This window comes from Eublepharis macularius, chromosome 6 (assembly GCF_028583425.1).
Source record: "Eublepharis macularius isolate TG4126 chromosome 6, MPM_Emac_v1.0, whole genome shotgun sequence".
NCBI classification, from domain to species: domain Eukaryota; kingdom Metazoa; phylum Chordata; class Lepidosauria; order Squamata; family Eublepharidae; genus Eublepharis; species Eublepharis macularius.
In genome coordinates, this window is record NC_072795.1 from 51,162,619 (window position 1) to 51,189,929 (window position 27,311).

Genomic DNA, 27,311 nt, shown 5'->3' on the forward strand with positions numbered 1-27,311 from the left:
CAGTGTGGCTGCAGTTATCAGTACTATGAGAGACAGGGAAAGGCCTAGCTAGCATGTGTGCCATTGCCAGCTGCCAATGCTACTCCCCTGCCCTGCAGAGAGAGGGTACACAGGGCAGAAAGACCCCCGCGCTCAGGCTTGCCATATCTCAACAGAGGCACTTGCCTTGAGAGGAGCCCTGCCCGGGGGGAGGGGCGGCGGGTGTTACACTGAAGGTGCAGACAGGGCACCTGCCCACCTGCTCACCCAACCCCCATTTCTGACAAGGGCCAGGGTGGCAGCTGAAGCACCGCTTGCTTGCCAACTCCTCCCTCCCTACCGCCCTCCTTGAAAAGTTAAACCAGAAAGGACTTGGCGAGGGTCACAACCACAGCCCCTGGAACTCAAGCAGCCCTCCTATGGCCTATAGGACCAGAGAAACTGCTGCAGGGGCTGTCACCCCATCCCTATTTCAAGATTCCTGAAGTCCATCCCTGCCTTCACAAACAGGAAAAGGGAGAGTGGTCTGGCCTTGCGGGGAAGGGGTTCCAGAGATCCCAGGACATCGCTCCCCATCCCCCCCCACACATCCTGGCATCAACCTTGCCCCCCCCCCATGCAGCAGCCTTCTGCCTGGCTTATCAGACATCAGCAGCACTGCTGGAGAATGAGAGCCCTCCCTGGCATACCCCCCCACCTGCCAGGCTCACGCAGCCAACACTCCAAGTTCCACCATGCTGCCTGCAGTGAATTGGGGGGGGGGGAAGCTGGTTGGGACTGGAGCCTCCAAGGTGCCACTGGACACTTGCTCCTTTGGGCAGCAGAGCCACACAAAGGCACAGAAGTACCTGGAGCCTCTTCGGGGATCACTCCATCAGTACCAGCCCAGAGTCAACTTCCCTCGCCCAGATTGGGATCTGTGCCTGTTAGCGTGGCAGTTGGGGCTAGGAGAGCCATTCCTCATGCTGCTTTCACAGGAGTGGAGTTGGCTGGTGGGTTGCCTGGGGAACCGCTCCTGGGGAACCGCAGTACATGATCTATTTTATCTCTTGGAGTAGCATCATAATAGGCATCTATTGGTGATGTCAGTGGTGAAGTTGGTGGACTTGAATCTGTTTCTGCATTGGAACCGCATTCTTAGTCCATCCCTCAAAATATGGGTACATATAAAGCTAGACACAATAGATACCAATGAAGGAATTCACAATTACTTATGGATTAAGAAATCATTAAAAACTATTCAAACGCTGCTTGGAGCTCTGATCCTGTGAGGGAGACATTCAAAGGGTTGTGCGCCTGCCATCAAGGGGGAGTTATGAGAGTGAATACCCTGTCACCACAGCCCACAGCCGCAACCTCCCCTCTGCCCGAGGGGGAGCCCTGCCTAGGAGGTTTGACTGGATCCCCAAAATGGGCCACTGGAAGTCCCCCTAAAACAGCTGTGTTGAGCACGGCTCCCTTGGTGACTGCCTCTGTAGCAGGCATGAGCCCCACTGGCTCAGGGCAGGGGCTACACCCCCCGGTGAGCCTCCACCGCAGAGGCCGGCGTTTGGAGGGCTGCAGGTGAGTGGGGAGGAGAGGCTGGTGTGAACGGGCAACTGCCTCCCCAGCTCCTTCTTACTTACTTACCTCCCTGAGCCAGGGATCAGGAGATGGGTAACCTACAATGGAACTCGGGTGGTAGCTGTTAGACAGTCTGAAAGTGGCTCTCCCCCACATGAAAGTGTGAGGCACGCCCCAAATTTTGCAAAGTCCGCCCTGTGCACTCTTGCCCTACTACCGCAAACACTCTCTCCCACCTTGAGCTTTAAGTCCCCATGGCAGGGAGCTCTTGGAGTCATGGGTGCCCTGGCTGGAGGTTATGTAGGGTGCCTGAGGAGCTGATTGGGTGCAGTCAAGGAGGTTCAGCCACCACAGGGAGCAAGCAGATTGGTTCCCATGGTAATTGGTGTCCTATGCTCTGCTGGGCCTCTTGGGTGGGGCCAGGTGTAGGGGAAGTGGTTGACTTTTTGCACACAATGAGCGCCTATGGGCTAGGCTGTTATTTTTCATGGTGTAACTCTCCGCCACTGCTGAGGACGATCCTGAGCCCAAAACGGCTTAGGGAGCTGACAAAGTCACTCCCTGCCCTTAGCCCACCAGCATGGAGACTTACTTCCCAGCATGGAGTTAGGCCTGTGCCCAGCTGCTTCAGCCAGGCACTGGTGTAGGGAGGGGGGGGGTTATGCCGGTGTAGCTCCTAATTGGTTCCCAGAGCACTCCCCCTCCCCCGGCCTCAGGATTGCACTCTTAAGTTGTATACATCAAATAAATAAATAAATAACTTGTTCATTATGTCTTATTAGCATTAACAGAGTTTGGGGGAATGGGACATTATGACAAGAGAGAACTACAAAGGGAGATCATCCTGATTTATTTATTTATTTGTTTATTTATAGTCCACCTTTCTCACTGAGAATCAAGGCGGAATACACAGTATGAGATCAGTACAATCAGTATCAAGTACATTTCCATACAGTATCAAGGACATTTCATAAACAATACCTTAGGGTAAATAGATACAAGTTTAAAAGACCTAGTAGAATCCAATACAGAGTAGAAAAAGTACTGAAGCAGAACTTCAGTATTCAGACTTATGCTTGCTATATAACTAATAAACCCTATTAACTGGCCAGCTTGGAAGAAAGGCATTCAGAGTAGCTTTACCCAGCAACAGTAATCAGGGTGTATGGAAACATGTTTTTTATAAAGCCGAGGCATTTATATACTGTTGCGCTGAGTATTCCCCAGGGGTTCTCAAATCAGTAATAGTGGACATGATTGCATACCACTACAAACATTTCCTTTCCACGCACAGCCACAAGTGATCATTGGGTGCTTTCTAGAAAACATTCTCATTTGTTTGGGAAGTACCCAAAGATCTAGCCAGAGAACCCCACAGAAAAAGAGAGTGTCATCCTAAATGGAGTTAGACCTTCTAAGTCCATGGAAGTAAAAGGGCTTAGAAGGGTAACTCTCCTTAGTACAGCAGAAGCTTTTAAAAGTCTGTTCTTCCAAGCCTGTCACAATTGACTCATTGCTTCATTGCATCTACTAAATCATGGCAAGATGGCTAATAATAGAATATGCAAAGCCTACCATTACAGGGCATTTTTTAAAGCATTTTTCACTCTTATATTTTCTAAAACTCTTTTGAAGTGTCAGAATCTAATTACTGCATCGTGAAGCGTGTACTGGTTGATTACAGATAAAATAAACTGCTCTTTTATTTTTTAATAAGCAAAACCTATGTTAATGCAGCAGCTCAGATGATTTGGCAGTGATTTTTAGGGAGGCAGATGTTACAATTCATAAGCAGTTTACTGGAGTTTTTCTAAAATGGTGTCACTTTCTTCAGTGGGATTTTGTTTAGTTTACAGGCACAGACTGTAAGGCTATCTATATTGGGAATGTTTTTAATCTGTTGCAGCAATATGAAGCAAAGCTATTTTACAAATTGTTTTCCTATTGATGTATTGTCGAAGGCTTTCACGGCCGGAGAACGATGGTTGTTGGGGGTTTTCCGGGCTGTATTGCCGTGGTCTTGTTTTCCTATTGTTAGAGCAGTGATATGCCCCCAAAGGTAACAAGTGATCCCCTTGAGTTTAGGCTCACAGTGGTAGATCAAATATTTTTCCAAGATCTCAGGTTCAATTTCAGGCATCTTTAATTAAAAGAACTCAGGTAAGTTGGGTTAAAAGATGGGACTTGGGCGGGTGCTGCCAATCAGAGTAGACAATAGCCATGCTGTATGGCAGATTTATATATAGAATGAATTTTCAAGTGTAAATCTAAACGTTGAAGGGACTGTCAATCAACAGATTAAAAACCTGTTTCATGAAGTTTATTTGCTTGTTCCCTGACAGTCTATCCTACCGTTTAGCAACTTATATAATGTGTATATTGATATAACATGTTGACTGTGCTTCATTTTCTCATCCTGTAAAGTCCAAATGCTAATCCTCAGATGTCATTAAGGGCAGGCTGCAGGAACCGATTTGGAGAAGTACATTAGTGAGAACTAATTATTCTTTTTGTGTTGGAATAACATTATATGTCTAACAATCCTTGTAATTCCTAGACTTTATTGTCTTCTGAGTGCTTAGTTCAGAAGTTCAAGCTGATGATGGAATGGCTTAGCAGATGGGTAATGGAATACATAGCACGTCACATCTAGATCACTAATTTGAATTCAGCACAGGTCTCTATGATACAAAAGCAGTTACCATCTGTTCAATATAGGTTAGTCAAGTGGATTAATATCCCTTCAGTCTGGGCCTGTTGAAGGACAGACGCCACAGAATCTGCCATCCCAATTAGCCTGCTTGCTGAAAGTCATGACATAGAGGCCACCAACCAAATAGGTCTGTAAAATGAACTAAACTCGCTTCAAACCTACAGCGGGCATCCAGTTCATACAATTACCACTGGAGCAATGATGTTGGCATGGCAAATAAACATGCTGTACCTGAGACTGATTTATTAGTTTGCTGGTGGCAGAAGGAACCAATAAAATGAAAAATAGCATCTATCATATTCATTCTGTTTATACTAGGGGGCAGCATATGTCTTTCTCATAAGCCAGTTCAAAGAGTGTACTCCAGCACAGGCAAACTCAAAGATAGCTCAGTCTTCACATTAGCTATTCAAAAATGTAGTTTGCTAAATGACAAACAAAAAAAAATATTCTGAGAATTTGCAAAGTTAAGAAGTAGCATTGCAACTCAAATCATTAAGATACGCTTAAAGTATATGACTATGTATCATTTCCAAGTCAACAAAAAGCAGCAAAGCTGTTTCAAAACCAAATCAAAATCAAAATGTTTTCTCCTTTACTTCCCTAAACCAGGCAATAGCTGTAAGTTGTGTCATTTCAGTGATTTTCCATGTTTTATACAACCATTATTTGATAAGATATAGCATTGTAAGCCTCAGCTGTAAGTCATTGTAAGTAATTTAAAACTGCTTTTAACAAGTTCTAAGCTAATATGGGATGTTGTTTTAAAAAGAACTATCTATATATTTCAATAGAATGTTATTTTACAATGTAGTCCTAAACAGCATTATTCCAATCAATGGGCTTAGACTGGAGTAACTCTGCTTAAGATTGCACTGCGAGTTTGAGAAGATTATCATAATTGGCCTCTTAGTGTTGCCACTTTTGTAAATGTAGTATACTATTCTGTACTGGGTATGATATCAGCAACGCATACCTTTATAACGGTTGTATAAGAGGGTGATAAAAGAGAAGGTTGGCAAACCTCTAGGAAGGAAAAAAACCTTATCCCAGTTTTTCCAGGGTTATTAGCAACAGTAGTATTTTCCCATTTTACCATGAATTTATTTCCAGTATGTCCTTCCACAGTTCCAACAATGGGGAACAAATGTTTGATGCTGTTACTGCCAATCATGGCAGCATTTTCCACACTGTCTTCCTGTATTCTTTTTCAGACCTGGTTTGTGAGGATACTTTTTTCTTTGAGTTGAGGGGCTAGCCTTTCCAGTTTGGAAAAGTGCTATTGATGGTCCTGGCAGGCTTGTTAGGATGGTTGGTAATGCCTTACCTTTTCCTAGTTTTAAGATGTCTTATTCTCAGTTTATTTCAAACAGCATACTGTTGAAAAGAGATAAAATCAGAATATGTTTAATTAAAAGGTAGATTATGCTAGGGATAGGAGAGCATGAATTCTGAAGGTTTTTTAAAGTAATTGCTTGTAAGTTTCAATTTGGGGTGGGAGCGCAACGGAAATATAATAAAGGGTTCTATGAAGCTGCTTAAAATTAACCAAAATGTCATAGGAACAAACAGCATTGAGCAAAGCTCTCTGAGATTGACTAGAATCATGAATTTTTAATTCTGGAACATGAAGACAAGCAAGGAGTTTTGGCAGATTTCATGACTGCCCTTCCCAGTCTCAATCTTCTTCTGATTTCTTGGTTTCTTTTGGTTGATGATTGAGCCAAGGAATGGAAAATGTTTAACAATTTCAATTTCTTTATTGGCAGTCTTTACATTCTGTAATTCCTTGTCATAATTACTTTTGTCTTCTTGATGTTCAGCTGTAATCTTGTTTTGGCACTTTCTCCCTTAATTTTCCTCAGTAGTCATTTCAAGACTTCACTATTTTCTGCCATTAATGTGTTGTCATCTGCATATCTCAAATTGTTAATGTTCTTTCCACCAATTTTCTCTCCACCTTTATCTAAATCTAATTCCACTTTCCTTATGATATGTTCTACATATAGATTGAACAGATAGGGAGATAATATACCTCCTTGTCTGACCACTTTACTAACTGGAAGCAATTCTGTTTATTCATATTCTGTCCAGAGTACAGGTGGCGCATCAAAAAATTCCAATGTTGTGGCACACCCACTTCTTTTAACACTATCCAAAGCCTTTCATTATCTACACAGTCAAAAGCTTTGCTGTAATTTATACAACACAGGCTGATTTTCTTCTGAAATTCTCTGGTGTGCTCCATTGTGGTGATGGAGAGTGCCATCTAGTCATAGCTGACTTATGGAGACCCTGGTGGGGATTTCATGGCAAGAGACTAACAGAGGTTGTTTGCCATTGCCTGCCTCTGCAACCCTGGTCTTCGTTGGAGGTCTCCCATTCAATTACTAGTCAAAGCCAACCCTGCTTAGCTTCTGAGATCTGACATGATCAGGCTCATCTAGGCTATCCTGGTTACAGCAGTGTGTTCCATTAACCATCGTATATTAGCAATATGATCTCTAGTACCTCTTCCTTTTCTGATTCCAGCTTGAATATCTGTAATTTTTTGCTCCATATACAGTAAGAGTCTGCTGTAGAATCTTGAGCATCACTTTTCTTGTGTGGGAAATTAATGCGTTGGTCCAATAGATGCTGCAAACTTTGGCATCTCTTTTTTCAGAAGTGGAATGTAGATTGAGCATTTCCAGTCTTTGGGCTGTTGCTTTGTTTTTGATGGACTCGGTTTCTGTAGCTTGACTGATATCCCATCAATTCCAGGTGATTTTTGTCTTCCATTTGCTTTGAGTGTAGCTTTTACTTCACTTTCTAAAACTGTAGGCTGTTCATCAAAAGATTCTTCTTTGAAGGAATCTGCCATCATTTCATCGGTTTTGTATAGTTTTTCAGTATATTATTTCCATCTTTTCTTTATTTTGTCTTGATTGGATACTGTATTTCTGTGTTGATCTTTCAGCATTCCTTGCTGTGGTTTGAATTGTCCTTTGATTTCATGGATTTTGTGGAACAGGTGTCTTGCTCTCCCTTTTTTGTTGTTGTTCTCTTCTATTTTTCTGCACCAGTTATTATAATAGTTCTCCTTGTCTCTGCCTGCTGTAAGTCGATGAAAAGCTGCATTTAGAATTCTGACTCTTTCTGTCACTTTTTACGTTTGCTTCTTACTTATCTTCAGCATTTTTAAGTCTGATCAGTCATCCCATCTATGCATCTTCTTTCATTTGGATACAGGAATAGTCTTTTCCTTAACAATATCTTTGGTTTCAGCCTGCAGCACTTCTGGTTCCTGATCAATTCAACTCAGTAATGCAAATCTGTTCTTTACATGGTATTTAAATTCTTCAGGAATTTCTTATATTTTGGTACTGATTCTTTTAGTATTTCTCTTCAGCTTTATTCTAATTTTTGATAATCAAAAATCATACTTCTGTTCTGCTAACATGTGGCTGAAAGTGAGGAGGAATGGCAGGGAAAGGAAGCGGGCAAATAGACTTTTTCTGGTAACAAACTGGAGAACAATCAGTAGTGTGTCACCAGCGTTTGCATTTGCTGTGGGGATAACTGTGAGGTTCTGCCAAGTGACTCTCAAAAACTTCACTGCGTGAGTCCAGGAACTGCATGAGTTAAAGCATTTTATTTGATAAGCTACTAGTTCATTCCCTATTATACTCCTTGCCAGGAATGGCGGTTCTCTACAAGCCCAGCCCCAAGTTTGCACCCCTCCTTTAGGAAACAGCTAAGTTTAATAAATGAGCAGCAGGACACAACAGCAGAAATGATGTGTGAGAAACTCCAAGGCCATGAGGCCCAGCTTCTCAGATGAAAGAGAAACCGCAGGCTGAGAAAGAGGCAACAGCAGGCTGTCACATGCCAGGCAGAGAACAGCTTCTAACATCAGAGTCACACAGAATCAAACAGGCCTTGCAGAGTATGGCAGGAGGCATCCTGGCAATGACCACTCCAGTATTGTAATATAGCTCTACATTAAGTGTGGAACTTGTTCCAACTCTGCTTGTACCTGTAACAGAAAAATGCAAAATGTCACAGGAGAAATGCTGGAAAGCACCTTGGTATTCTTAATATTTTTCCAAATGTAGTTTTAAAAAAACTCCACTTTTCTTAAATTTGTTGCTGTAAAACTCCTTTACTGGAAATAAAAAAAAAAACACTGGACATTTTCTTTATTCGTTTAAAGTATTTTGTTCACGTAGAGTGCTGCGTATATTTATTCATAACCACTGTTTTCAGCCACAGACTCATTCATTCATTCATTTACTTCATCTACGCCACTTTTCTCCCCAGTAAGGACCCAAAGTGGCTGACAACATTCACCTCTTCTCCATTGTATCCTCATGCAACCCTACAAGGTAGTTTCAGGTGGGTAAATGTAACCCACCATACAACTTATCTGAGGAAGGGAGCTTTGACTCTTGGAAGCTTACTTTGTTGGTCTTTAAGGTGCTACTGGACTCGAATCTTGCTGTCCTGAAATGTAGGTGTTTTCAAGGAGGGTTTTATGACGGTCTGGTTGATTATTTTCATAACAGAACAGGTTTTTAATGGGATTTTTAAAAAGCCGATTATTTGCTGTATATTTATGTTTTTCCGATATCCGTTTGTCAGGAGAAAGGTGGGCATGTAAATATTTTAAATGAATAAAATGTTTTAAACCAAAATATCGCGGTGTTTGTTTCCCTCTCCCCTGAATTTAAGATCCGTGTTAGCGCTTGAACTCCAAGAAGGAGACAGAAAACGAACAGATTGTCAACTACTGCTACATGGAAACGGAGGGATCCATGACTCTTGTACTGCGTCCTCTGAAGAGCATTTCCACCCAACCAGAGAGACGGAGAAAACACCGGCTGGAGGAACTGTGATCTTCCGTCTCTTTCTCTTGTCGATCTCTATGGTTTCTCTGTGGCCTGGGAGGCGGAAGCGGCTCTGCTCGAGATTCTCGTTTTCCCTTTCCGGCTCTCGCGGAAATTACAGAGCCGGAAGCTCCACGTCGGTGAATTGGTGCGGGCAGCAAACCTGGGACCTCCGGAGCCTGCAGCCCTGCGAGGGAGCCGGAGCCATGGTGAGCGGGGCCCCCCCAGGACCGAGGCATGGATGTTTTTCACGGGCAGGGAAGGGCTTGACCCTGCCTCATGGCCCGTGGGGATGCAGGCACCGAGGAAGGGCTAAGGCCTGTCATGAATTGGAGGGGCGGGGGGAGAAGCTGGGGGGCGCTTCGCTCCTTCTTGCCGTCGCTGCCCCTCCAAATTGTTTCTTCTCCTTTTCCTTGTCCTGAGCTGTAGCTTCATAGCAGAAAGAAACTAACCAGGTAAAATCCATAGAGAGCCCTGATAATCTTTCATGTTGCTGTCGAAGTGAAAGCTTATGCTGCACGAAATCTGTTATTCTTTAAGGTTCCAGCAAACGTAGTTTCTCTTTAGTCTGAAGATCCTTAGATGAGAAAAACCTCCACCTGTTTTATACAGCAGATAAGCAGAGCCACCGTCAGCGAAAAATGGCCATCGCAGAAAAGGCAGTGTTCTGCAATGGCTTTTTTTTTGTAATTCCCGATTATTATTTTTTTTAATTGCCTGTTGCATCTCCAGAGATTTGCTCGAGGCGTTTCTGCCTATGTTAGTAGATGCTGTACAGCAGGGCCAAATGAGTGTGTACTCTTAAGGGATAACTAGTTTGTGTTAGATGATCGTAAACCTGCATTTTTACTTAAAATGGATCATAGTAAGTTTCAGCAATTTCAACATTCTGTAAAAGAATCCCAATAACCAGTAGATGCTATGTAATCCTCTGGAAATTTGTTAGAAGTCTGCAGGTCTACTTTCTAGCTTTCTGCCTGCCCTTGCTGTAAAGGTCACAAGTGACAGGAACCCTATTACTTGTGTGTGTAGGAGGGGTGGGTCTCTGTTCCCAGAGAGAATGTAATGGAAATGGAAATGTCACAGAGTTTCTATTAATCCAGATTATATTATATTGTATAACTAGAAAAGAAATCATGGCTCATGGTGACTAGCTCAGTGAGATCAGCAACTCAGTGTGTGTGGTGGGAGTGGCAGAGTCCATTATCACCTGTTCTCTTTAATGGTCAGTTGCTTGCTTGCATCTAGCACTGGTGTGTGTGTTTAAATGTTTAGAAATGGTGCTGCTATCACTGCATGTTCTCTGTAGTAGGGATGTGCAATCGGGATCCAGAATTTGGGGGAAAGCTGGATTTTTGCCTATTTGGCTAAATCCAGCTTTTCCAAATATGATCTGAGAACCCAAATCTAGACTTCCTGGATAAATCTGGGTAAATCCAGAAAACATGGTTTCTGTCTCTGGCTGGATCCTTAGGCTTCTGCTTTTTTTCCAAGAGAGGAGGGGGGGGGAGGGAATGTCCATCCATGCAGAAGCTCTCCTTGTCTGCCTGACTTCTGTGAGTGACAGTGGTTCAGTTGGGCTAAGTTGCAGCAGCGTTCCTTGCTTCAATTTGGTTTAGGCCAAATTCTCTGTTTTGACATGATTCTCTTGTTTGATGATGATGATAACATTCGATTTATATACCGCCCATCAGGACAACTTAATGCCCACTCAGAGCAGTTTACAACGTATGTTATCATTATCCCCACAACAAAACACCCTGTGAGGTGGGTAAGGCTGAGAGAGCTCCAGAGAACTGTGACTAGCCCAAGGTCACCCAGCTGGCTTCAAGCGGAGGAGTGGGGAATGAAACTCGGCTCTTCAGATTAGAATCCCGTGCTCATAACCACTACACCAAGGAGATAATGGTCTCCTTGATTCACTTTAGTTCTCCTTGCTGCAGTTAAGTTTGGATGGAATTCTCTTGACAAAGGGAGCTCTGAAAACATCTCAAAAGCTAATACCCTGGAAATCTAGTTGATCTTTAAGGTGCTACTAGACTCAAATCTTGCTCTGCTTTGACATGATTGTCTGCCTTGTTGTTGGTCCACTTGGTTCTGGGGGATTCTGTCCATTCCCTGGCTTCAGTTTGGTTCTATTGGGCTTCCTCTTGCATTTGTGAGTGTGCCTTTAGCCATTGGGAGCCTTGCCCTGTGTGTTTCTACCTGAGAATTTGCTTGGAAATGTTTCCCTCATAGGAAACAATGGAGAATGGCCAGGGACACCATAGAATTGGACCCTGGAGTCTAATCTTCCTAAAACTTGGAGGGTTTTTAGAGGACAGTCAGGAATAGGTTCCTCAGAAATTTGGTGGAGTTTACTTGAAAAATGCCACCCCCATCCTCCCAGATACCCATCAGATAGTTTTTCCCATAGGGAATAATGGCTGAATAATGGCTCTCCTTGTCTGCCTGGCTGCTGTGAGTGACAGTGGTTCAGTTGGGCTAAACTGCTACAGTGTTCCTTGCTTCAATTTGAGAGCCAGTTTGGTGTGGTGGTTAAGAGCGTGGGACTCTAATCTGGAGAATCGGGTTTGTTTCCTCACTCCTCCACTTGAAGCCAGCTGGGTGACCTTGGGTCAGTCACAGCTTCTAGGAGCTCTCTCAGCCCCACCCACCTCACAGGGTGTTTTGTTGTGTGGATAATAATTGCATACTTTGTAAACCACTCTGCGTGGGTGTTAAGTCACCCTGAAGGGGGTATATAAATCGAATGTTGTTGTTATGAATAAATCTGGGATTCTTTGATTTGTCTTAAATAGATCAGAGAATCTTTCCCAGGTTTTTTGGGGATCCCTGAAACCCAAGTCTAGATTTCTCGGATTTTTTTTTTTGGTGCACACCCCTACTCTGTAGCCTTAAGATCAGTGTGGTGAGATATAGGTTATAACCAATATTCGCTCAGAATGGACAAGCTGGATGATGATGTCTTTCATGTTCCTATGGGTTTTTCCCATAGCTGCAAAACTTTTCCTATGACTTCAAAATTTCTAGACTATTGTACAGTTCAGTGGAAATTATAGCAAGTACCAGCCTGTATCCTTAAGCTCTCTGTAGGGTCTCTTCTAAGTGTCTATACCTAAAAACGTTTCACACCCAGGAACATTCTTTATCGATTGATTATAATGAACTCATGAGAATGCATTCTTTCATGCATGAAAATAATGTTCTAGCAGTGATAGAGTAACCTTATTCTTGGTATCAGCTAGACTAGATCTATGGACTGTCCTAGACACTTCCAGTAAGAGGGTAAGCAATGGGCAGATAGAGGACAGTGAAGTGCATATACTTTATAGAGAGAGACTACATTTCTTAAAATATAAAATAATTGAAGCAAGTATTTTGTGCAGTTGAATTATGTTCCTTATCTCTTGCTGTTTAGCCTCTTCGACTTGATATAAAGCGTAAATTAACAGCTCGATCTGACCGAGTGAAGAGCGTAGACTTGCATCCCACAGAGCCATGGATGTTGGCTAGTCTTTACAATGGTAGTGTCTGTGTTTGGAACCATGAAACACAGGTAAGGGTTTGATATAAATAATGATTTCATGTTATGGATGAGATGAGCCATAATGTTAGTGCAATCCTAAAACCACTGACTTCAGTGGAATTAGGAGAATGTATATCTGTTATGACTGCACTGTAATTTATACTCCAAACATAGGTGCTTTCAGATTCTGAAAACGGGGGAAAATAGCTAAAGACATTTAAAAGGCCATTTTGATTGGGTACAACAAAGTAACATCTAAACTTTTACTTTCAGACACTGGTGAAGACCTTTGAAGTATGTGATCTGCCAGTCAGAGCAGCTAAATTTGTGGCAAGAAAGAACTGGGTTGTTACAGGAGCTGTAAGTTGTTGGGTTTTTCCACTGTATAGTTTGTAACCTTACTGAAATTTTGAACTAGTATTCTCAAAAAAAGGTGTGTGTGTATTTGGATGTTTCCCTTCTCTATTAGTCTTCCAGTGCACTGAATCTGTGGTATAATTCAGATTCAGTGCACTGAATCTGAAAGAGCTGTGGTATAATATAAATTTAGGGATAGAGGTGGGGAGAAAAGGTGACATGCAATGTGATTCTCAGAGATCCAGTTGTAGAAATATGGGAAAGGCTCATCAGTATATTTAAGGATGAGCATATCACAGAATCACAGAGTTGGAAGGTGCCATATAGACCTTCTAGTCCAACCCCCTGCCCAGTGCAGGATGAGCCTGAAGCATCCCTGACAAATATTCATCCAGCCTCTTCTTAAAAACTGCCAGTGAGGGGGAGCTCACCACCTTCTTAGGCAGCTGATTCCACTTTTGAACTACTCTGACAGCAAAAAAGGTTTTCCTAATATCCAGCCGGTACCTTTCTGCATGTAATTTAAGCCTGTTTTTTTCGAGTCCTATCCTCTTCTGCCAACTGGAACAGCCCCTTGCCCTCTCCAAATGATAGTCTTTCAAATATTTAAAGAGAGCAATCATGTCCCCCTAAATCTCCTCTTCTCCAAACTAAACATTCCCAAGGCCCTCAGCCTTTCCTCGTAGGGCTCAGTCTCCAGACCCCTGATCGTTCTCATCACTGTCTTCTGCACCCTCTCAATTTTGTCCACATCCTTTTTGAAGTGAGGCCTCCAGAACTGCACACAGTACTCCAGGTGCAGCCTGACCAAGGCAGTATAGAGAGGGACTATGACCTCCTGCGATTTCGATGCAATGGCCCTTTTGATACAACCCAAGGCTGAGTTTGCCTTTTTTGCCACTGCATCACACTGACTGCTCATATTTAGTTTACAGTCCACTCTTACTCCAAGATCTCTTTCGCATACACTACTGCCCAGAAGTGTATCCCCCATCCTGTATTTGTGCTTCACATTTTTGTGGCCCAGATGTAATACTGTGCACTTATCTATGTTGAATTGCATCCTGTTCACAACCGCTCACTTCTTCAGAGTATTCAGGTCTTGTTGAATTTTAACTCTGTTTAACTTCTTGGGTGTTTGCCACTCCTCCCAATTTGATATCATCAGCAAATTTAATGAGCAGCCCATTTACCCCTTCATCCAGATCATTGATAAAAATATTAAAAAGTACTGGGCCCAAAACTGAACCCTGTGGCACCCCACTGGACAGCTCCCTCCAATCTGATGACACACCATTGACCGCCACTCTTTGGGTGCAGTCCTCTAACCAGTTCCCTATCCACCGAACTGTCCTATAGTCCAGTCTGCAGTCTTCCAGTTTACCCATTAGAATGTCATGGGGGACCTTATCAAAAGCTTTACTGAAATCCAGATAAATTATGTCGACAGAGTTCTTACAATCCAGTAAGCTCGTCACTCGAACAAAGAAGGAATCCAGGTTGGTCTGACAAGATCTGTTGGGGACAAAACCATGTTGACTTCCCTACATCACTACGTGGTCCTTCGTTTCTTGTCCACTTTTTTTGTTTAAAAATCTGAAGAGGCTCTGACTTATCTGTCTTTAAAAAAACAAGAGTCCATTTTTGGAGTTGTAAATGTATGAATGCTCATTCCATGTAGATTTGAGAAATGGTTTTCATTGGTTTTTTTCTCTTCCACAGGATGACATGCAAATCAGAGTTTTCAACTATAACACTTTAGAAAGAGTTCACATGTTCGAAGCACACTCTGATTACATCCGCTGTATTGCAGTACATCCTACACAATCTTTCATTCTAACCAGCAGTGGTATGAATTTAACTTCTTAACTGTATTGCCTCCATTTTCTCTGTGTAGCCATTTGTAATTTTGTAGTAAGAGAAGGCTGAACATGAATTACTAGGAGATAGACACAGGCTTAGATCTCATTGGTATGATCTCAGTATCTTTTATTATCATCTTACTGAGTGCTACTAAAGCAGCACACACAGATGTGAGCTTTCCTGCTACAAATTTCCTGCTGCTGTGTGGTGTTTATCCAGAAAACATGCAGCTGGCAGTCACTGGACACAAGGAACAGGAGTGCGGGGCAAAGTGGGCGGGGGGGACTTTTGAATCTTCTTGAGGTCTAGTTCTGAACCTACTGCAGTTGGGGTTACCTCTAGGAAGAATAAAGGGAGAGTTGTCAGATCTTGTTCAGTGGCACTTGTGTGATTGTTCTGATCCCACAATCCTAGCTAATCAGTAATCAGTATATTTATTATGGTCAGAGACCAAAAGTAATAACATACAACCTACAATCAAGGTAAGTCACATTATTTACCGAGCTGTCCAATAAAATTCCAGAGTTCGGATTCTTAAATATTTAAAACCTTAAGACCCGAGTTCCCTAAAACCAAATTGTTAAATACTTAAATCCCTGAAGTTATAAAATATTTAAATATTTCCCCCTATAAAATACTTCCTGATCTGTATGGCCTGCACAGCGAATTTTGCCACCTGTAGAGTAATTTCCTAGCTAAAGGATGCAGTCAGGATGCATAATGGGTGCACAGATTCTGGTTCGCTAGAAAGATGAAAAGACTTTTCAAAAGGTAGCGTTGCCAAGAATACTTTACGAAGGAGAGCAACTGAGTAATAATGAAATCTTTGAACTCTTCAGGCTGGATGAACAGTTGTCCCCCATCGCACCTAATTCTTTTTCCAGTGAATTTACTGTGCTGTGTAACTAACAGGGTTAAGATGTTTATGAAGTCAGTGATGAAAGATTATGAAAATCTAGTATTAATTTTACTTTTCTCCCTCCTAGATGACATGCTTATTAAGCTCTGGGACTGGGACAAAAAATGGTCCTGTTCTCAAGTGTTTGAAGGGCACACTCATTATGTAATGCAAATTGTCATCAACCCTAAAGATAATAACCAGTTTGCTAGTGCCTCTTTGGACAGGACGATCAAGGTATGGTGATCTCTTTCCTGGAAATCATGTTTTTAATTTGTAGCAGAATATAGAGCACTCATTTTTTTTACTATAGATTGCTGTGACCTTTTTCTCAGCGAAGAGGGTGGTATTGTAGGAAAGGGGTCCCAGATGTTTCCCTAATGAGTTAGAAACCATAGATTTCACCATTATGTTGCCTTACATATTATCTGTTGTTTTAAATATGTACTCCTATATACTTCCTACGCTTTATGTTGTTTAATGTCAGTCCTAGAATTGATTATGTTCTGTTTCAGCAATTCCTCAACCCCATACTGGATCCTTGCTAATACTATGTCTTTGTAAACTTATATTTGTTTACCCCATGACATTGTTTATGGAAATATTCTTAACACTGTATGGAAATGCTTGCCCTTGTCCTTGCCACTAATTGTACTAATCTCACACTATGTAATCCGCCTTGAGCCTCAGTGAGTAGGGTGGAATATAAATAAATAAATAGGCAGACTAGCCTCTGGAAGAGGAGGGAAAGTGATGTGGACTGCGGCTTATGCCGCTTAATGCTTTTGACAGTTTATGGGGGATGTGGTGGCACTGATATGACCACTGTGAAAGTTCATGCATGTGTTGTTATTGCCACGGGAATTTTATTTAAAATAACATATGGCATGAATCCTGGCCTTAATGTTTAGAATTGCATACCATATGGATTGTTGTCATGTTGAGGTAGTTTATATTCCCATCAGTGGCAGCCAGGAACGTTATGTGAGGATGTGGGGTTTAATGATGATAGCCAGGACAGTATGACTTCTTTTGAAGTAGCAACCTAAGGTGAGGGAATGTATAGATCAGCCCTGAAAAGCAGACTTGTTACTTGTGTAGTACCAGGCATGAATTAGGTTGGTCTTGTTTAGCACATACATGGGATCTTTCTAAAGAGATCTGAAAAAGGACTGCCAGTTTCTTATGACTTTTGAAATGCTGTTCTCAGGCAAATGTACTTACGAGTCCTTTACTTCAACTTGATCTTGCATTTGGGGAGACAATTGGTGTTGGATTTCATCCAGTATTGGCATTAGAATCTAGTGCTGTCTTTATTTTCTCTATTAAATTTATGAAGTTAACTAGTGGCTGTATGTGTGTTCTGTCTTCCCCCACTTCTCAAACAGTGAAAAAATGTTTCCACGTTTTTGTTTGATAGTTACATAAAGATCTGGTAACATTTCTTAAACATAATCAATTTTGTGTTCTTACAAGGTTTGGCAGCTTGGTTCGTCTTCGCCCAACTTCACTTTGGAAGGCCATGAGAAGGGGGTAAATTGTATTGATTACTATAGTGGAGGAGATAAGCCATACCTAATTTCAGGGGCAGATGACCGCCTTGTTAAGATTTGGGATTATCAGGTATGTTCTGTTCCTAAAACATTTGTGTGTATTATGAAATAGATGAGTGGTATCTATTGGATGACTGAGAATTGTGTGTGGATGCATATTTATCATGGAACCCTATTTGGTTAAAGCGTGATAGTTTCTGGATCTAGATAACTGTGCTTTTTGTAACTCCACTGTTCCAGTTCTGTATATACAAGTCTTTAGTCAAAAGGAACACAGACATTAAGGACGCTTTGAGGCTTTATCGGAGTCTTCATTTTTTCTTTCCAGAATAAAACCTGTGTGCAAACTCTGGAAGGACATGCACAGAATGTGTCCTGTGTTAGCTTCCACCCTGAGCTTCCCATAATCATCACTGGCTCTGAAGATGGTAAACTGAGATTTCATATTAATCTGTAATCCATGAGAAGTGGTTGCCATGTTTTTTTAATGATTTTTTTGCTGTGGTTATCATGTTTGCAGCAGCTAGAACTTTGCTGTAAGCAGTTTATGCTTTTTTTTCTTTTAAATGCTTGTAAATTACTATACCTAATAGCAGAAGTTCAAATGCCCACGGCTTCTCAGACACAGTTGGCTGTCTTTGTTGCCATTTGGTTCTGCTCGTAAGCAAATTATTTTACTAAATGTTAGTTCCTCCCCTTCTAGTCTTAATGTCAACATTTCTTTTCTTGGGCAATTCTGCATCTCAAGGCTTTTTTTCATCTTTACACCTTAAATCTCTTTTTACACTAGAAGTTCTGTTTGTTCTTGTGTGAAAGGTGTGCATCCTGTTGAGTTAAAATTCAAAATATGTGCCTTTTCTCATTGTCCTTCCTTCCCTCTCCACAGGAACTGTTCGGATCTGGCATTCAAGCACCTACCGTCTGGAAAGTACACTGAACTATGGCATGGAGCGGGTGTGGTGTGTGGCAAGCCTTAGGGGATCCAATAATGTGGCTCTGGGGTATGATGAAGGAAGCATCATTGTTAAGGTAGTTATTCTGGTAAACAACGTGCTTTTTGTCCACTAGATTCTCTTTTGGGAAACCAGAAATCTTGTTTAGAGGCTTAACTGTTTATTCCAAATGTCAGCAAGTTTTATGCAAATCAGCGTATTAGATATACCAGGAATTGTTTATTCAGCTTCCTTCATTGGTCTCTTCCAATTAGCTTGGCCGTGAAGAGCCAGCCATGTCCATGGATGCTAATGGAAAGATTATTTGGGCCAAGCACTCAGAAATTCAGCAGGCTAACCTGAAGGCAATGGGAGACACTGAAATCAAAGATGGGGAGAGACTGCCTCTTGCGGTGAAAGATATGGGCAGCTGTGAAATATATCCTCAAACAATACAGCACAATCCTAACGGGCGGTAATACATTTCTTTCTCTGGAGATAAATGCTTTTGAATTAACGCTAGAGACATTCTGTTGCATGTGTTTACTTATAAGTGCTTCTGTAATGCTTCTTGCATATTTAAGTTGCGTTTGCTTTTAAAAAAACCTTTCCCCAGGTTTGTAGTAGTATGTGGAGATGGCGAATACATCATTTACACGGCCATGGCGCTGAGAAACAAGAGTTTTGGTTCTGCTCAGGAGTTTGCATGGGCGCATGATTCTTCAGAGTAAGTACTACAGCCTTGTGCTTTCCTAATAATGTTAAACACTTGATATTAATCAATTTGAAAATTGATATTGAAAGATGGTAAACACATTTTATAAGAAAGGAAAAAATTAAATGGTGTGTGTGTGTGTTTTAAATGGCAGATGTGGCATGATGTATGGCAGAGCATCATAGTTGGAGGGTGATGTTGGGGTAATTTGAAGTAGCTTCAGTCTTCCTTTCCACCTTTCCTGGGTCTCGGGAAATGGCAGTGGTGGGGAAAACAAGTTAACTCTGCTTTGTAGACCTGTAGTAAAACTTAGCAGGTTGCCTGTGGCCTGTGTGCCAAGTTTTGATTTTTCAGAGTAAGAAGTTTATTTAATACAAATTACTTTGGTTTTTTTTTAATGCAGGTATGCAATCAGAGAAAGCAACAGCAGTGTCAAAATATTTAAAAACTTCAAAGAGAAGAAGTCTTTTAAGCCTGACTTTGGAGCAGAAGGCATGTTATGAATTTTATACCAGCTCTGATATTTGCTATCCTGGGCATTGCTTTTGAGAAGTGCTAAGTTTATGCTCTCTGCAGGTATCTATGGTGGGTTCCTGCTGGGTGTTCGGTCTGTCAACGGCTTGGCATTTTATGACTGGGAAAATACAGAATTGATACGCAGAATTGAAATCCAACCCAAACATGTGAGTTTCATTTTTGATACACCGTGCAGAACAAGAACCATTCTTATAATTTATATTTGTTTGGAGGAAAATAAAATTTCTTAACTACTGTTCTTTCAGTGCCTTCACAGGCTTAATATACTTGCTGCAGCCTACATCTTTAAAGGCCTTTGTTTCACTGCAGATTTTCTGGTCTGACTCGGGGGAACTCGTTTGTATAGCCACAGAAGAATCATTCTTCATTCTTAAATATCTTTCTGAGAAAGTAGCAGCAGCTCAGGAGACACATGAAGGAGTCACTGAAGATGGCATCGAAGATGCCTTTGAGGTAACTATTCTTAAGGAGCAGTAAGTAATAAGGGTCTGATCCCTTACTAACAGGAGTGGAAGATGCTAAATATATCTACAGAAAGACACATCTTGTTTTTCTTTCATTCACTGCTGTCGTGTAGCAAAATAAATACATAGCATAGAAGACTGACTTTTAAGATTAGCTGTTAGGTATAAACAGTAGCAGTCATAAACCTGCATTTTATGTAGATTTCTGGCTTTATATGTTAGTGTTGCTAGTGGTGTTTCTGAATATAACATATGCTGTAGTGAGATAGTATGGCGTAATGCTTTGAATATTATACTAGGAAAGGAGAGACCTGGGTTTAAATCTCAAGTCCTTCAGATTGCTCACTGGGTGACTTGGGTCAGATGCTGTTGCTCATCCTGTTCTACTTTGTGACCACTTATTCTGGGGAATAAAATGGGAGGAGGGAGCACACATGTATGTCACCCAATACTTCTTGGACGAAAGTGGGATAAAAATCAAACCATTTTGGAAGATTGGCAGAAGGGGAAGAGAGAGGTTTTCCTAGGTTCCCTAAGGGGACTAAATCATGCTAGTGGTCAGTCGGTCTCTCTCTCTCGGCAGATTTAATCTCCATTTTAAAAGAAAAATATTTAAAGTTGGTAGCTTTTCATGTCAGACCAAACCTCCATTATCTGGAAGTCTTTGTTAGTAGTAGTGTTGTCTTAAACAGAGTTACACCAATCTAAAGCCCATGGACTGAACTGGAAGGGTGTAACTACTCAGGATACTCACTGCCCATTAAGTGACCCTCTAGGCTCTCATGTAGAAAATCTCCTGTTCATTCCTATGATTTTGATGGATCCAATCCAAATGAATACTTAAGATTATAATAAACAAACTTTTATTCCCCCCAGGTCCTTGGTGAAATTCAAGAGATTGTGAAAACAGGATTATGGGTGGGTGACTGTTTTATTTATACCAGTTCTGTGAACAGGCTGAACTACTACGTTGGAGGAGAAATTGTCACTATTGCTCATTTGGACCGGTGAGCATCTAATTGGACCACTGAAGATACATTTTTACTTGAAGATTCTGTTATTAAATATCTTGCAGCATGTCATATTATGGTATTTTAGAAAAGTGATACTCTGTGGCTCAGGAACCACATGTGACTCTTCTCAGCACCATTCCCCAATGTGTCACCCACCCCAGCTTCCAAGAAAGTGGACAAGGACATTGGCCAGTGGAATAGAGGTTGGCAAGTGGTGTCCATTTTGAAACAGCTGCTGGAGAAAGGATAAGCTGCCATGAGCTGTGAACAATAGAAGTGCCCACTTCTCCAGAACACCCCCCCCCCCGCACACACTCTTCTCTGCAGCTGCTAGGAGAGCAAGCTAATTGCAGAGAAGATAGAGCAAAACCACCACAGCAGGCACCCAGGGAATGAGCAAGCTGGACACAGGGGCGGGGGTGGTTTTACTCCCTTTTTTCCATGGCCAGCTTGCTCTGTCAAGGAGCCTGAAGGAATCTAATTCTTTTGCTTCGGCTGCTTTACTTCATGCTTAGGAGAGAGCAGGAAGAGGAAGAAGGAAGTATAGGTCACACATGTTTTGCCCTGTAGATTTCTCCCTCCACTTGTGAGGTTTAATTTAAAGGAAGTTTAATTTCCTTTCGTTGATGCTTTATCTCTCTCTCTCTCTCTCTCTCTCTCTCTCCATGGCACAAGGTGGCATAGTCTTGGCCATCTTATTCTCACCTGAGTGTGAAAGAATGAGGATGTAGATGTCACAGAGGCTTTGCCCTGTAGGATTCCCCTACTTGCAAAGAGAGGTTTCACAGTACTACTAGGTGTCTCAGCACAGGCTCCAGCAGTGGGAAGCATGCGCATCCGTTACTTCCCACACCGTCATGCTGCTTTCCCTTAGCAAAAGGCTAGCAGCACAGGTGAGAGTAATGGCCAAGACTATGTTACCTTGTGTTGGGCGGGGGGGGGCAAGAAAGCAGTGAGGGGGCAGAAATGGCGCTCGTGCTTCCTGCTGCAGAAACTTCACAGATGATATCCTGAACTTGACTTGTTTAAATAATTTCTCTGTTTTATAACTGCATGAAATTAATCTTTCTCTCTCTCTCTTCTTTGTTTAAAGGACAATGTATTTACTGGGGTACATTCCCAAAGACAACAGACTTTACCTGGGAGACAAAGAATTAAACATAGTCAGTTACTCCTTGCTAGTGTCAGTGCTAGAGTATCAGACTGCTGTGATGCGGAGAGATTTCAGTATGGCTGACAAAGTTCTTCCCACAATCCCAAAAGAACAGAGGACCAGAGTTGCTCACTTCCTTGAGAAGCAGGTAAAGACACTTGTGATCTGCCAAAACACTTGGTTACAAAAACTTTTTAAAAGATCATACATACTGGTATTGTAAATGGCTTTACAAAGGTTAATCTGTAAGTTAGACCTGTAAATGCGTGTGAAATGTATAGTTTTTCAGAATGTTACAGAATGTTTTCCTATTGGCTTAGGAAAAGATAATAGGAAATATACTGATGTTTCAGAGACATCTTCTGGGTTGCTAAGAAAATTCTTTCCCTGGTCTGACCTACTGTTGTGTTGAAAAACGCAGGGTTTCAAACAGCAAGCTCTTGCAGTATCTACAGATCCTGAGCATCGTTTTGAGCTTGCTCTTCAGCTTGGAGAACTTAAGATAGCGTATCAGCTTGCCGTGGAAGCTGAGGTGAGCTAACACCATGTTATAATTATAAACACAGGAGGAGTTCATGCCAAATGTGGAGGACTGGATTTGTATGAGAGATCTGGCGTTCTGGATGCACAGGAACAGAATAATTTCTTGGGCTACTTTATGGCAAGCTTGAGCTGAAGTCAGGGAGGGACTATGGGAGGATTCATTTACACTGTTGATCCTGTGATTAGCTTTCAGTAGCCTTAACCAACTATGGCTTTTTTAGAGGAGGCATGCTTATTGTTCCTAGGTGATAGTGGAAGAAACATTCTCTTAGCATTTAGTAGGCTGACCATGTATTAAGTAACATTTCAAAGCAGGAGGGAAACTACAGCAGAGAAAGCAGAGTCTAAATTAGTTAAATCCCCCTCTCCCAATTCAAAACGTGATAAATGATTAAAAGGTGGGATCTCTCTGTCTACAGTCGGAGCAGAAGTGGAAGCAACTTGCTGAGCTTGCAATCAGTAAATGCCAGTTTGGCCTTGCCCAGGAATGCCTACACAGTGCCCAAGACTATGGTGGCTTGTTGCTTTTGGCCACGGCTTCAGGAAACACCAGCATGGTGAACAAGCTAGCCGAGGGAGCAGAAAAAGATGGGAAGAACAATGTAGCGTTTATGAGCAACTTCCTGCAAGGAAGGTCAGTAGCAAAGAGTCTGGTACACAGTGTCATCTTCTGGTCTGTCAATAAGGGTAAAGATTCATGTTTCAAAGCTTAATAGTAACTTCAGGTAGTCATCCGTGTGTGAAGTGATGGGGAATACTCAAATCTTTGGCTTAGATGTCAGTTGTTGTTCCAAGGTTATTTATCAGCTAACAAATTCTTATCAGCTTCAGCCAATCCTTACTTTTATTGTATATTAGCTAATATTTAAATGCATAGTAGCTTTGAGTGGCAGTGAAAAGGAAGACTTTGATCACCAAAAAAAGGTTATGCTGGAAATCATGGACCCTGTATAGATAAAGATGTGAAATGAGAGAGGAAATAAGGAGAATTAGATGAAATTGAGTGGAAGAAAAAAACAAGCTGGATCCAAACCAAGTTCTGTGCATTAGGTTTTTTACACCACCCATTCCTATGTGCCTGAGTTTACTTTAGAAGCACAGCATTACTCTAGGCTCAGGACAGTCAATAATTCTGCCAGTATGGCTTTAGATTACATCACATTCACTATGTGTATTTATTAGTTTTCATTATAGTGTTAAAAACAACTTCAAAAAATTAACTAGCCAATGAATGAACAAATGCATCCTAATTTATCTTTGTAGGCTTGACAGTTGTCTTGATCTCCTGATTAAAACCGGACGCTTACCAGAAGCTGCTTTCTTAGCTCGAACGTATTTGCCTAGCCAGGTCTCAAGGTAACTATCTAAAGCGTGTTTAGAAGAAGTAATTTGATGATACCTTCCCCAACTTACCGCAGGTATGTGTTCCATCAACAGAGTTGTGAAACTGTGGAGAGAAAATCTCTCTAAAGTCAACCAGAAAGCTGCTGAATCTCTGGCTGATCCTACAGAATATGAAAACCTCTTCCCTGGATTAAAGGAAGCTTTTGTTGCTGAGGAGTACATCAAGCAAGCACATTCTGACTTGCGACCTGCCAGTGAATATCCACTTGTCACTGTAAGTGTTGCAGGTGGGAACAAGTACATATAAAATCAGGCAGGTAACAAGAAATCTTGAGTGCTGAGCTGAATTAGATTTACAGCAAGAGTTTCTGCTTATGTAACAGTTTCATCTTTTCTTTGGTAGCCAAATGAAGAGAGAAACATATTGGAAGAAGCCAAAGGTTTTACTCCACAAATACTGGCAGCATCGCAGGTCAGTGTTAATGAATTTCCTGGATAGCAAATCTCTCTGCTGCATATTGCAAATCTTAACTTTAGTCAGGTAGACCATGGCTTTTTATGCAGTTGTAAAAAAAAGTTACCATATGAATTGCTTGTCATGTCTACATTTGAGAGTGACCTCTATAATTTTGTTGTTTTTCTGTACACTTCTTTTGAAGCTGTCTCGAATAGCTGTGTAAAACATTGTGTCAGTGAATATGTAATAGTACTTTTTAATTTTGGTTCTTATGAATAACTTATTCTGTTGCAACAAGAGCTTTCCTGATTTCTGCAGCTTCAATAAATTACATGCCAACTTGAAATTGCTCGATTTTTCTCTTTAGAGTTGCTGCAGGCACTCTGAAATTACACTTAGCCGTGGCTCTAAAAACATCACTTTAATATCTTTTTGGCCAAAGTCAAATTAACCAGTCTTGTAAATGTCAGGCCATGAATCAAGTTCTTCTGTAAGTAATAAAATTGGCAATGCTGCATCCCTAAATTAAATAACTGGCTAAATAGGGGGTATAAAGCACATCTCCATGTGTGATTTGTAGATGGAAATGGGGATAACTTAAACAATGCAGGCATAGTGAAATACAGCATAGCTTTCTAAGATGTATTGAAGTATAAAGGATGCTCTTCCAAAGAATGTGTCCAGATTCTTACCTTAACTGTTCCAAGGGAGGCTAGGTAGGGAGTGTGAATTTGGTCAATACTGTCTCGAAAGTTACGTATCAAAAGTAGCTAAACCCATATGTGCCCTTTTTCAGGTTTGCTTAAAAAAACTGTCTTTGCACAGCACCATCTCTATATATGACATCTTCCAGCATATAAAAAAACCCTGGCCCCCTACCGTCTTAATGAGAAAAGTAATGAGAAATGAATGTGAACAGCACTTCATGCATAAAAGGCAGAACCACTCAAGAAAGCAGAAGTCCTAAAAAGGGTAAATAAAGCTGCAAAAGTGACAGGCAGTAAATTTGGACACATTCTTTCCATTCTAGGTTTTTCATGCTAAATTAATATTATTTTCTTAACTGCATGACAGCTACCTCATTCAAGATATGTATTACAAACTCATATGCCCACACTTAGAATGTGGTCCACCTTTTCCTTAGGCAAGACCCAAACATTTTAAAGCCTTTTATTTTTCATCATAAGGAGTCTGAAGAGGAAGAACTAGTTCCAACTTCTAAGCCTGTGCTAGTGCCTCCGGTTACAGGGATGGACCCAATTGCAACAATAAAAGATGAAAAGGTAAAAGCTCAAGTGCACCAAACAGAAAAGCATCATCCAGTTGGGAGGTTCCTATTCTGCCAGACATCTCTCTTTCCATTCTTTCCTGTTCTCTTTGGTAGTTTCAAAACTACACAGAATGATGGGGTACAGTGATAAATGGCTTTTATCATTTCACATAGATGGAAGGGATCACAGAAAGTCTGTTATGCCATGCAGCCTCTTTCTTGTAACTGTGAGGAGTTACGAGGTGAAATGTGTAAATATATAAAACAGTGAACATGAAGAAAAATCACTTGTAATAAATATACACAGTGTATCTTTGCATGCTGTTGGCTAACAGATTTAGGAGGGGTGTTTAACTTGAATACATGACATTTGCTTGAATGTATTAACACCAGACACTTACTTGACTTGTCTATCACCTCCCCCTGTCTTGGGCCTATTTTTCTCTGAGCCATAAAGCTACCCCAAAAAACTCACTCATGACTATTGTATCTTGCTAGTTGATGTACACTTGAGTAACGAAGTTTCAAAATAGAGCCAGAAGGGTAAACTTGAATGATTTGCCATCCCTATTTTCAGATTCTAGTTATTTTAAGTAACTCACTTCCTAGCAGAGTTCAGCATAATCTCTACCTGTCAGTGTGAAATTTTTAATTCTCAGTAGAGAAGTCCTGTCAGGGAAGCAACTGTCACTGATGTAGGTCAGTGCTAAGAAGCAACTGCTGTTGATGGCAATGAAAAATAAGTACCACTAGCCCCCACACATGTCATATAAAAACCTGTTCACTTTACCCTGCTTTTATGCCACAGTGATCATACTTGTAAGCTATTAATATTTTACTTACCTGCTTAAAATGCTACTATCACACTGTGTATTAATACTACCTACACCATGCTTACTCTTGCTGCAGATTCATTGTATGGTACTAGTCATTCTTGTCAAATTGCTTAATTTCTATAACCACAGTATAAATATCGTCTTGTTTTATTATGGAACATTTATTCTTATTTGTACAGTCTATAAAGCTGCTTTATGGACCACTGTAAGTTGTGTGTTAGTATCATCAGCCAAAGATGGTGGTAGCGAAGAGGTTTCCGTTTTTCCGTTCTGCACAAAATAAGCAAGTTTAATAGAGAAGGCTTCTTTCTTGGTACAAGCAGGACTAAAGTTCTACAGTTATGATAAGACAATGATTTGCTAAATGCTAGGCATCTAACTCTGCACTTCCTGCTCTAGGCCCTATTGGAACTGGATGAAGATTTGGATAACTTAGACCTGGAGGATATTGATACTACCGATATTAATTTGGATGAAGAGATGTCCGACTGAGTCTTCTTAAAAGTGACCAAATTTCTTATAAAATTGCCTTTCCTTACACTCACAGTTCAGTCAACATCATGGAAAGCAGTTTTCATTTTTATACTTATTGGGTAATTTAGGTAGGACTAGACCTGTAAATTGCATCAAATAATCCTTTTTCTGTTGTTTAGATGTTCTTAAATGTTGCAAACTCTTGTCCCCTAATAAATGTCTTTATAATTTAGCCTCCCTTTCAATGTCA

At 41.2% G+C, this 27,311-nt stretch overlaps 1 protein-coding gene across 1 annotated transcript; it reads left to right on the forward strand.

Annotated features, from left to right (window-relative positions):
* Window positions 1-9,241: 9,241 nt before the first annotated feature.
* COPB2 (COPI coat complex subunit beta 2) lies at window positions 9,242-27,293 on the forward strand. Its single transcript, XM_054982388.1, has 22 exons — window positions 9,242-9,332; window positions 12,545-12,682; window positions 12,926-13,012; window positions 14,732-14,858; window positions 15,859-16,007; window positions 17,247-17,393; window positions 17,652-17,751; window positions 18,210-18,352; window positions 18,531-18,730; window positions 18,872-18,982; window positions 19,374-19,462; window positions 19,547-19,653; window positions 19,817-19,960; window positions 20,848-20,978; window positions 22,078-22,285; window positions 22,559-22,669; window positions 23,100-23,314; window positions 23,944-24,036; window positions 24,118-24,298; window positions 24,428-24,496; window positions 25,669-25,764; window positions 26,987-27,293. The coding sequence occupies exons 1-22, from the start codon at window positions 9,330-9,332 to the stop codon at window positions 27,077-27,079; spliced, it is 2,742 nt and encodes a 913-aa protein (XP_054838363.1). The 5' UTR covers window positions 9,242-9,329; the 3' UTR covers window positions 27,080-27,293.
* Window positions 27,294-27,311: the final 18 nt, after the last annotated feature.